Source organism: Falco cherrug, chromosome 5 (assembly GCF_023634085.1).
Source record: "Falco cherrug isolate bFalChe1 chromosome 5, bFalChe1.pri, whole genome shotgun sequence".
In the NCBI taxonomy this organism is placed as follows: Eukaryota; Metazoa; Chordata; class Aves; order Falconiformes; family Falconidae; genus Falco; species Falco cherrug.
Genome location: NC_073701.1, coordinates 54,352,030 through 54,364,286, shown reverse-complemented (window position 1 = coordinate 54,364,286; position 12,257 = coordinate 54,352,030). Strand labels below are relative to the sequence as shown.

The 12,257-nt window shown below is 37.2% G+C and overlaps 1 protein-coding gene and 1 long non-coding RNA gene across 4 annotated transcripts in view; both read right to left on the bottom strand.

Annotated features, from left to right (window-relative positions):
• MON2 (MON2 homolog, regulator of endosome-to-Golgi trafficking) overlaps positions 1 to 12,257 on the bottom strand; it is a 73,911-nt gene that overhangs the window by 19,428 nt on the left and 42,226 nt on the right. For all 3 annotated transcript variants that reach the window (XR_008732576.1, XM_055712561.1, XM_055712562.1), the window contains exons 21-26: positions 11,997 to 12,107; positions 11,017 to 11,192; positions 7,642 to 7,804; positions 6,835 to 7,128; positions 5,871 to 6,069; positions 3,908 to 4,536 (exon numbers count right to left, since the gene is read on the bottom strand). Coding sequence is in view for 2 of the 3 variants with exons in the window: in XM_055712561.1 (XP_055568536.1) it covers positions 3,908 to 4,536; positions 5,871 to 6,069; positions 6,835 to 7,128; positions 7,642 to 7,804; positions 11,017 to 11,192; positions 11,997 to 12,107 (1,572 nt within the window). In the remaining variant the exon portion in view is untranslated. The remainder of the gene's footprint in view (positions 1 to 3,907; positions 4,537 to 5,870; positions 6,070 to 6,834; positions 7,129 to 7,641; positions 7,805 to 11,016; positions 11,193 to 11,996; positions 12,108 to 12,257) is intronic.
• Positions 2,284 to 3,901, bottom strand: LOC129736251 (uncharacterized). Its single transcript, XR_008732578.1, has 2 exons — positions 2,522 to 3,901; positions 2,284 to 2,448 (listed from the first exon to the last, which is right to left on the bottom strand). It is a non-coding gene; the product is annotated as an uncharacterized LOC129736251 (long non-coding RNA).

Sequence of the window (12,257 nt, the reverse complement as noted above, 5' to 3'; positions counted from 1 at the left end):
TTACAGGCACTGTCATCACTAGATGACCCTAAGACCTAGGTGCAACCTTCAGGCAATCTACAACTCACAGTAGAGCGCTCCGTGACCCACAATGGCCTTTCGCTTTTCCTCAGCTTTCTGCAATTCAAAACTCTTCTCTAATGCTCAAAAAGCTTAATCAACATTATGAATATAGCGCAGCACTCCTTCTAAAAAGCCATACTTCTTTTCTGGAAAAGATGCTTAGATCCTAGATATTCACCTGTGTGGCAGAAGACTAAAGGTTTAATTGCTGATCTAAAAGTCACATGTGTCACTAAGGATGTTGAAAGTATCTTTAAGACATGCTTATAAAACAAAGTACCATTTACTGCATGAAGTGCACTTATTTACATACTTAAGAGACATGTATAAATCAAAAAGTAATGGTTGGACAACAGTAAAACACAGCCAAAACCTAAAATAAAATACTCTGCAGTCAACTGTTTGTTGTAAAAATTGATACGGTACTTTAGGTTCAGAAATTTATGCTTTAAAGGATTCTAGTACTAACCTTCAAACTTTTTAAATAGTTCAGATTTATCTAACAACTCCCAGTGCAACTACTGTCAGACTACTGGGTTTTTTTACAGTTTTCTGTAGCTAATTCTCTACCATCTTTGTCGGTATGTGTAAATACAGCCTTGAGTCTACCACACTCATCGCTCAAGAGGTTTGCATCCATACTGCCTACAGAGGCAGAATTCAAATGTGTCTGACACCCAAGCATGTATCTGCGTTCCTCTGTTTGATGAGCCAGCTGGCTCACTGCAGGGTTGACCTGGAGTTAACGTAGGGAGGGACTGAGAATAATCAAGAGAATTTGCACTTGTGTACAAACTTTAGCTGAGGCTACAGTGATGAAGCAGGCAGCTACACTACAGCCGTGAAAGTCCAGAAGACAAGGTCTGATGAGAAATAAAATTAAGAACAAAACAAGGAGTGTAAAATGGGCTCAACACATGGAAGTCTGAAAGGAGAATCAAAGTTCCCTTCCAGTGCTATATTCCCGAGTTGCAATCTTTTACTAGTGCAATCACATCATAAAATCTCTTTATTAAACCAGTCAGAGGCTCAGTCTTAAAAATGTTGGGGTTTTTTCATGCTATTCCAACTACAAGTTGTTCCAGAACTTCTTAGAAAATCAGAACTGACCCAAATCTTCCCGTATCAGCAAAGAACAAAACTCAATCTGATCCCACATGCAAATATTTTAGAAATACTTTGTTTCAGAGAAAATGGAAAATATTTACATACTCTTCCTTTAACCATTCCACTAGCTCCTGTGAGTACTCCTGAGAATATTAATTCATTTCAACTGAGGAAGAAGATACTGTGGCCTCCAGCAAAACCACGTGATGGACAGCCTTTGCTCCACACCAGCACTGCCTGCCTGCCTTGTTATGTGAATTGTATCGCGTTATATATCCAAGAAGAGCGATCATATGACTTCACAGAACTTAGTGATATCCAAATACACTTAAACTTATTTTTTGATTGACTTCAGTGCTGGCTTGTTAGTAACACAACTATAGATAGGGTGGGAGCTACTGTATAAACTGAGGTACCTTCCTATGTAAATCCATGTCGTGGTTTAACCCCAGCTTAATCTGTATTTGCAGAGGCTTGTAACTGCCATACTAACTATTTATATTGGGACAGGGGAATAGAGATATCTCTATTTTTCATGGGGAGTTATTGCTTTTGTTATTGTTTAGCTGAAGTTTACTTAAACCGGTTTAACATCTTGACAAGATCAAGAGTATAAAAAACATGCAGGTTTTCCTCCTTTTAAAAACTCTGGTAACCCCTTCTTTGAAAAGCACTAATACTGTCCTGGTTTTGGCTGAGATAAGAGTTAATTTTCTTAACTGGTACAGTGCTGTGTTTGGATTTAGTATGAGAATAATGTTTTAGTTGTTGTTAAGTAGTGCTTACCCTAGATCAAGGACTTATCTGTTTCCCATGTCTGCCAGTGAGCAGGTGCACAAGAAGCCGAGATAAAGCAAAGTCAGGACAGCTGACCCAAACTAGCCAAAGGGATATTCCATACCATAGAACGTCATGCTCAGTATAGAAACTGGGCAGAACTGGCCAGGGGCTGCTGATTGCTGCTCGGGGACTGGCTGAGTGTCAGTCAGCTGGTGGCGAGCAACTGCATTGTATATCACTTTGGTTTTTTCCTCCTTGGGTTTCATTCCCCTCTCCCTCTGCTTTTTATTACGATTACTATTGTTTGCTTGATTTTGTGCTTTTTGGTGTGTGTTTTTTTTTTCTTTTTTACTTTATTTCAATTATTAAACTATTCTTATCTCAGCTGATGGGTTTTACCTTTTACTGATTCTCCTCCCCTTCCTATTGCAAGGTGGGAGGAGTGAGTGAGCAGCTGCATGGTACTTACTTGTCAGCTGGGGTTAAACTATGACAGTTCTTTTTGGCACCCAACACGGGGCTAGAATCCCAACCCTGGAGGTATGAAGGTATTGTGAGGAAAACCAATCACAAATGGGGGTTCTTCCAGGAAACCTGCAGGACAAATGCCTGCAGCCTTTGGGAACTAAGAACACCTGGATAAGGAGACCAGCAAAGAAACAGAAGAATCTTAGAGATGAATACATGGAGTAAGTGGGGAGAACAGGACTAGGGCAGGGCTGACCTGCTGTAAAGGGAAGGGTACAAAAGGGTCAAGCCTGACTGGAAAAGGATGAAAATGTAGTGGATACAATTGGTGTTAAAACTTCGCTATTTATATTCCCACACACAAAACTGAGATTTAATACCAACTTCTAACCTTACACATCTGTTCTCAAAATAGATTAATGAATATTCGTTAAACCCATAAAGAAATGACTGCAAGGTAATGAATCTGCCTTGCTTCTAGGGTTTAAGTAAGTATGAGAGAAGTCAATCCACATGAAGCAAAAAGAAAACAAGATACTGAATTGCTGCTCATTTTGTAGGCACCACGTGTTCCGTGAACGAAATGGGGCAGGATCCTTTTGGGGGCAGTTGGCGGGCAGGGGCGTGACCACACAGCTAAGCGAAGTAGGCATAAAATGAAAGCCCAAAGGAATAAAGTCAGATCACATGGATAGCTTTCACTCTAGCATTTCCTGAGTAGGCTTTTTGGGGCAAATTTGTAGCTTCGGGGCTTTTAAAGCAGCACAATATAAATGCATGATCCCAATCATTATCAGCTTTGTTTCTTTTGAATAAACAAGTTTTCTGAATGAACACTGTATTTTGCAAGGAGATATTTTACAACTCCAGAAAGAAGCAATTTTTTTTTTTTTAACTATGCAGAAAAAGGGCACCCTAATCTGTTGTTTATAGATTCACTTCCAGGAAAGGTGCTATTTGAGGGTAAGTTCTATAGTAGGAACTTCTTAAGGAAAATGCTGCACTTCTGCTTAAACAACTGGTTAACAAGAGGCAAGAAGGCAGGCGGTCTGCCATAGACGTTTTATATATTACATTTTGTATGAACTCGAAGTTCTCATGATCACTGTTCTTGACTTTGTTTATGGCAGTACCTGGGCAACGTAAGGAATACTGTTTGTGGGACTGTTCCCCCAACTCTATGTACAGACCTTCGTACAGTACAATAATTTAATATTAGACAGACAAGTAAATGGCTACAAACACAGCACAACACTGAGGGTATTTCTGCAATCAAGCAAAAGTGGATTTCATAAAGATTACACCATTCTTTTCAATGATGAGCACCTGGGCTGCACCAGGAATGGAGATCTGATTGTTCCAATAACACTGTGCAATTACAAATAATATAAAAATTCATGTTTGAGTCACCACACTATAGTTCTGAGAAGACAAATTGAGACACGGTGTAGTTTATCTTTTCACCACGCATTTGAAGTCACATTATTACCTTTTGTAAAACATCTAAAGCTGTAAGCACTGCTTCCTGTAAACTTGTCAAAACTGCCTCAGTGTAAGATGGAAGGATGAAAGGGGAAGCATCAGAACTGATTGGAACCGAAACAGCACCGTGCAAAATGACACCCAGCTTCTGCAGATCATCCATGCTGAAACCAGTTTTGATGTGCTGGTAAAGAGCTGGGAATATCTGAATTAAAGCTGTAAGAAAAGGCTGGCTGGGAATGAAAGTCAATTTATCACAAGTAATTGGAGGCCTTGTACTTTCTGAACCAATCCTATACCAGCTGTTCCAGGCTGCCCACCAAAGATTCAAATCTTCAATCTCATCTGTTATTACAGGTGGTTCAGAACCATTGTATCTTCCTATTCTTTCTCCTATGGAATCAGTTCTCATGAATGATCTGCCAATACTAGTGGCAGTTGTTGTCCCTACCACCACAGGTACAGAAACGTTGATAGCCGGTGGTGTATCAGGTTTCTCTGAGTCTCGGACAGGAGAAACAATTTGTAAGATCTCCTGGAAGCTTTTCAGAGCAGCCAAGGAAACTTCGTTATTTTTGCTGAGTGCTGCTGATTGGATGTGATCAAGAAGAACATCCCAGGCTTGGGAAAAGTCTCCTATTTAAAAAAAGAAAGAGCAAAAAAATTAACTTAGAACTGTCCTCCTATTCCCCTTCCCATCCACCCTGTCTCTAGAAGGCTTTTCATGTACTTGTTACTCTAATACAGAAAAATGTCATGAGGTTAGGTGATGGCTTGGATGAATTTCAGAATATTATCAGTTCAACTGTAACCAGAAAGAATGAACATGAAATATGAGGAAAGAAATAATATATCTAAATTCATGTCAAATTTGCTAGCAAAAAAATCACATACCACATCCCATATCAGAAAAAAATGTTTTCTTTATTCAGGATAGTGAAACAGATTTGTTCTTATACATACCAGATGCCTGCTGAATTCAAAAAGTGTGAAGTACACACAAAGAATTAAGGGTCAAATCTATAGTCATGCAATAGAGTTATAAAGAATTTATTTTAAAATGCTCTGATAATTGTACTGTGGAGAAAGATTTTTGGAGTTTGAGTTTTTCATTAAATTTAGCCTTAACCTTCAATTTTCTATGTTACTAATTACAGGGTTTGAATAATTAAAACAGCCCTGTAATGTTTTAGTTTTTTATTCAATTTTAACTCAGGTCTAATATAATTTAAAATCTACTACATTTCAGCAATACCCTTGATAGTTATTCATGTATTGATATCTGTATCAAAAACAACCAAAATGAAATAAAACACAACTTATTTCTAGTTCATATATGTATTAATTGCATACTATGGGATAGTGAAAGTATATTGATGTAGTGGGGAATTTTCTTTGCAACCTATACATTCCCTGCTTCTTTTTCCCTTTCTCCTTAAAGAAATTAAACACTAGGTCATTTACCAAGCTACTGTAAAATAATACTGCATACAACTGAACAATATAAATGTTCAGTACTTCACTGAATGAAGTGAGATCTCTTCATATTGTAAGAACACTGCTAAACTTGACACACTGATGCTACAGAAGAGTTCCAGGCAAGTACTGCGTAACCTTAGAAAGACAAGAGGAAAAATATGTTCTGACAACCAAAAGAACAGAGAAATTATTATTGTTATCAGGCTACCAGAAATTAAAGCTATTTGGCACCTAGAATTGTGACTAGTGAGATTTAATTTCAAGTACTGTCATAGAGAAGAAGAAACTGGTACTTATAACTTTTGGCCCCAAGGAACACGAATTAAAAACTCTGTAATTTTCATCACACTTACGGCGAGACACAACAGAACACATTTTTAAGCTAAGATTCTTGCCCAGTACTTTCACTGAAAAAAAATAAATAATACAAAAGCAGAAAGTTTATTACTGTATCTTTCAATAACTGTTTAAAGTTATTGTATAAACTTTACCTAAAGGCTGCAGTAAGTATCTCCTGGTGTTAAATATTCTTGCAACTCCAGCCAGTGTTAATACCCATGTCTCAGCCCACTGTTTCTCAGCTGTATCCCTTGAATGATGGATGAGAATATTGCCTCCTCCTGATTCAATCTTCTCTTTGTCAGCTGTGGTGGAAGATTCTCGAACCCTATCCAACAGGTGAAATAAAACCTGTAATAGTCAGAAAAAGAGGAAAAAAGCAACTTTTCAAATAACATAGTTGTATTTATGGTAAAATAGCAAAACATAGTAATTTTTTCCATTGTCCTTTCTGTCACTGTGTCTTCTTGAGAATTCTCTTATTCTAAACAGTCCCTGCAACAGGTGAGAGTAAGGATCAGTCAACGGTTGTTTACTTGAGAAGGGTTAGAAACAGCATGATCAAAACCACTGAGGGCAGTGTTACCACTAACAGAAGTTAGCAAACCAGTGGATGTCTGATACCTCAACAGATACAACTTGCAGACTCAACTACAGCCTGATTCTTCCGTAAGGTATAACCCAACATGACTGTGATTTAGAACAGGGTATTTGACAGATCCTCTCAAAAAGAGCCAAAACAGAGCACAAAGCAACAACAGATCAATAATAATATCAGATCAGTCCAATCATATGACCCTCAAACGTCTCTATACTTTTGCACAAAGAAACGAGTCATTCATTCTTATAGGAAGGGAACAGCCTTTTTATCCAACTCCTGAGTAAGAAAGAACTCATGAAGATACAAAAATCACATTTCATAAGAGGCTTTAAGGGCCAGAGAAGAGACAGTGTAAAAAACCACCCACAAAACCTAAGAAATCAGACTTCTGCCACCATATGTTATCTTTAAAAAGTCTTAATAAACTAGCTAATTGATATTAAAATAGCATGTCAATGGTTATTAAAATATGAATGCAATTTAAAAAATATTCAGTGAAAGTTTACACATCATACCTTCCATATTACTGTGTGCCATGTTGAATGTTGCAACAAAGTTCCATGAGCACCAATAGTAGAAAACAATGTCTGCCCAGCGCTTTTTCTAACTGCAGGTCGGGGATCCACACACAGCTCTCCAAGTTTGGCATACAGGCATAACCAAAGACAGTCAAACGGTGATGCAGGATGAAAAGGTCTATTCAGCATCACTCCCTTTTCTTCTGCCTGTTTCTGCAACACTGCTTCTTCTTTGTTTAGCTCCTTTTCAATTATTTCACCTCTTTGGAAAAAATAATCTGAAATATTCCACTACAAAATAAATAAGACATATGCTGTTGTACAATAAAAATATTACAATGCTCTTAATGATCATGAAATAAACTGTTTCTCATTTTCACATTTAAAAGCATTTTGCAAAGTACATCAAGATATTAATTTCTCTGTACTGATGGAAGACAGTCAGCACATAAGTACTGTGAGATGCAGAAAGTACTTTTCTTAGCCTCAGCTTTCATGCCCCAGTCATACATGAAGTACTAGAAAGGGAAAACGTATATTAAAAATAAGACAGCGATGAATGTGCTTACAACACAGTACTATTTCTTTAACCCTGGAGTCATGTAGATTAAAGATAAATTGTGCCTACTCAATTTACATATGATTCCGAACTCCAGCATAGGAGTTCAGTAAGAACTCAAAAAATAGGTTTTGCTTTCATCTGTAGAATTGACTACAGATAAATTTTCATTTAAGAAAAAAAAAAAAAGAAAAAAAAAAGAAAAAGCCAGAAGCAGCATCATTGTAGGTTAATATAAAACTCACCAACAAACCAATTGAAGTTAAGCTAATATTTAGCTCTTGATTGTGAAGTCCAAAGCTTCCTGCAACTTCAACAACTATCTGTAGACAAGTACATGGCATTGTTGGAAGAAAGTCTGTCACAACCAACTGAAGACACTGGAATGCAGTCCGTATTAAGGACTCTCTTAAAAAAACAAAACAAAAACAACACACACACACACACACTCATTTCAAATTTCTTCAAAAGCACAGCAACTTTTTGAATATGATACAACAGGAGATAGCATTATTAAAAAAAAAAGAAAAAAATCCACTTAATATTTTGACATTAATGTGCAACAATGCAAATGTTTCAAAGGGTTTTTTGAGATATAACATTAAGTTCAAGCTTCCAATTCTGATGTATTTTAGACTGTTAATTAGCTAGTGAAGTCGAAGTTTAGACTCTCCCGTGGTCCTCAGCTAGTTTTTTATAAAGTGAAATCCACTTCTCTGTTCTAGAGTTCTGGGACTTGTTAGTTCAAATGTGTCAGCTAAAACATTCTAAAAAAGCAACAATGGAAAAAACAAAGCTTAAGTTTAAGCATTATAATCTTAGCTGTTCTGAACAATTTTTTGTATCAGCAGTTACAAATTACTCAAAGTATGCCAAACAGGTTGGCAAAATGCATTTTTATATATTAGGAAACATTCATGCTAATGTAATGGTAGTCATAGTTGCTTCAATACTACATTATGTTAGACAAATTCTTTTCAAAATATCTGCCATTAAATAGATCTTTAATAAATACTTTGCCTTCAGAACCAAATTCTTAATACAAACATTAAAAAAAATTAGCATAGAAAAGGTTTATAAAAAGGAGCTCTCAGAAGCAGCACAGTCATCTAAAACAAAAACCTTGTTTAGTGAGACACAAAATGAAGGAACCAAAAGGATTGGTGGACTCTAGATTACACAAAATAGGGAAGATGCATTTCAATTTCACTAAAGAGTAGGTTTTTTTCATGCTTAATATTCAACATACGAAATAAAAAATTCAGAAAGTTTGTGATACAGAAACTTAGCGTCCTTCAGAATACATATCGCAGGGAAAAAATCAGAATACAGATGTGTCAGTTACATATTTCAGAATTCTAAATAAAATAGTAATTTTTTCAATTAATTCAAAACGAAAATCATAGGTGGGCCATTTCCACTGTATCGTAACAGCCAACGTGATATGGGAGAAGCCAGAGGAATGCACAAGAAACTTCACATGGACCATAATGGTAAAACTAGTAATTCTCTAACACGATGCATACTGCAGAGAGACACCCATCCTACCACATAAGATCAAAGGATTTATCACTGCTTTATACTCATGGAGGAAACGCTTATACACCACCTTCTCTCATATTCATTACAGGAGTCTATAAAGTGAAACTGCAGTTCCCCCTCCACTACAAAGTTCCAGAGGTATGTGACCTTCAAGGACTCCCAAGAGAGAAAGAAGGCAGGAAATGGAAGTACAGTTATACTACATTTTGAAGAGCTGAGTTAATGGGAAAGTAAACTCTCTTTCCAATCTTCAAATGCAAGGCTGCTAGAACAAATTTAAAACCGTTCATTTCCCAATTTATGTCCCACACTACTATGTGTTTGGAGGAAGGTTTCAAAGTCCTTCATGCAAACGGCAACAGCAATACAGCTCTTCAAAAGGTAAAACTGTCCTTGATGTTATAGGTGGCATGGAAAGGTAAACACAAATGCGAGAAACTTAAGCTTAGCTTGAAAACTTAAGATCAGGGTTTATCTATCCTTAAAATAAAAAGGGGCATCCCGTTGAAAAAATCTTCAAAATCAGACTTCCTTTTGTTTGGCAGGCTAGTACCACACCATCAAGAAGTGACCAATGTTATCACTGGCTCTCAAATAGCATCTTCTGTATTTATAGCAGCTTTGCAAGTTCTCCTAGAAGGTAAAAGGATTTCTGTCCTGGAATCCAGGATTTTCACTGACCAGAGGGAAGACATTTGTGAAGAAAATCTCACGGTTAGTAAGTTTAATAATGAAGTATGATAACAGTGCCCACATCTTGCACTCACAGCTGTAAGTGAGGTAAGAAATTCCGTTGTTTCCCAACAAAAAGGAAGCTTGCTTGATTTTGTTTCCCCCTTCTGTAGTTGATACGATGTGGGCAAACAGTACTACGTAGTTGAAGAGAAGTAGATTATTCTATACGCTTTTTAGGAGGAGATGAAGATATTATACAAGATCTTAGTAACATCTTGAGATACTGGCCAGTGAGGCATGGGTTTAAAATGTAACGGGATCTGAAGACTGTCTTCAGAAGGAATCTGTGTTGGTTCTCATCCATTAACAACAGTGAAAACCAACATGCATGTAGGAACCACAGAACACACCGCACTCACTGTGGGAACAGCAGGTACCAAAGGAAGCACGGTTACCAAAAAGAGGATGTTCACAACCAGGAACGTCAACATCCTTGGGGATTTTGTTGAGTACTACTGCCAGAGCAAACAATGCTGGTACAACACCAAATCCTTCAAGCATTTCAAGGGGCTTTAGGAGGTCTTCGTATGGCCAGAAGCTAAGGTGAGGTGAAAGAGATACGCCAAGGTGAACTGTTCTGATACCAGAGTTATTTGATGACCTATCTTGGTGCTAGTCTTGACTTGCACCAAAGAAGGAATAATGTGGTCTAAATGTATGGGTATGGTTCTTGGTGCTTATAGTTCTAGGGGCAGATGTTCATTTCACTGCTCATTTGAAAAATACTCCTTGCAACTTCACCTCTTGCTTTCCCTTGTGGGCAAGAGAACCAGTCCAGTAACATTCCCTCTCTGTTGGCAACAGTCAGCTGTTAGTCAGTCAAGGGATTCACCCACAGCAAGTAAATAAACTTCCATCCTTGTGCTACCAGTAGCCATTTAGAGAGGAAGGCTTCAACAGAAAAAGAGAGCGTTCAGACGACAACACATACTAGAGACTACCCAAAGATTAAAGAAGAAAAAGAAAGAACAGAGGAACTGTGAGCAACAGCTAAGACAAACAGAATTGTCTGCAAGCACCAGAGCTATGTCCAGCAGCTAGTTAACATCAAATTAATTGGCGCAAGGAGTACTCCTCAGGGTATACTGCATGCTGACCACAGGAGAGCATAGAGTGGAATAATACTGTGGTCTTCTGAAAGATTAATTCAGTAAAATAAAAGTGTGCTACAGGACAAATTAAAAGGTATATTTGCGTTGAATAAAATTGTTCACAGGCTACAAATGACAATGTAAGTTATGGCTATTATCAAAGTGGCTCTTAAAGTAAGAAAAAAAAAAAAGCAGAATTATTTCTATTATTCTTACCTTACATGATTTCTAAATTTCATTTCCACCACTTACCCCTGATCACTTCGGATTGCCCCCATAACTCCAAGCACCAATGGCCAACCAGGTCCTAAGCTGTCACCCTGACTTTGCAAAATCTGTAGCACACACTCCAGCTGCTTGATCCTGATATCAGGATGACTGATGTTTGACAGTTCCTTTAGTGGATTCAATAAAAGCAACTGCAGTCTCTAAAAGTCAACAAAAAAAACATATTAAGGATGCTAAAATTTAACTGAACCTTAATTATTTTTACGTATAGCAAGTGAAAACATACAGTACCAACTGAAGATTTATTAAATGAATTCAGTAACTCATTCATTACATGCTCAAATTCAGTGTCAGACTGGCCTTTCTAAACAACTGTTTTAAAGGATCTCATCAGGAGATCTAAATTTTTTTCTCCTCCTCCCTGACAACCACCCCTCCCCCCAACCTGTCCTCCAGGTCCCTCAGGAAGTAACTACAGCATGCTGCTGTAAAAACCACCATGCAACTTTATGCTCACCCAGCAGGGCTAGACCCAGCTTCCTACTAAAGAGACCTTGAAAAAACTATCCATTGAACGTCAGTAAAATTATGAGAACGTTTTATTAATAATGGATTAAATAGCTGTGATTTAGGAGGTTAGGCAATTTATTTTTTACCTGCCATCACATCACATATATACTTCTAAACATTCTGGAATCGTTTTGCACTCATGAGGGTGATCCATAACTTGTTCTAACAAACGGACATTGTATGCAAGCATCACTACTCTTTGTTACGCATTTGAAAAAGGAAGGAGAGTAGTTCATTAGAATGCATAAGGTGATTCTCAATAGTTACATCTGAACATTACAGCTGTAGGCTTTATAAACTCAATAGTAAAGTTGCTGTATGAATGCCTCTTATTCGTTGAACTGTTGAAAACTTCCTCTAGGGAAGATTTTGATTTCATGTTCATTTTAAGTTCCAGAAAAGGAGGAAAGCAGCTGCTTTTAAACTTACTTTACCTGATTCTGAGATAATGGAGGATCATGGCTGAATGTCAGTCCTGCTTTAATGAGAGAAGTTAAAGCTTCTGCTCCCCATTCTCTCATTCTCGAGTTTGGATGCTGACAGACCTGAAAACACAGCAATATTTTGTTTAAAGTCACTTTTATTTAACCAAGATTTGAATACTAGTAATATAAAAAAATGGATATTTTAATTATATTAGAATGTACATAGGTATTATTTTTATAACAATACAATATATCTATAGATTATAAAAT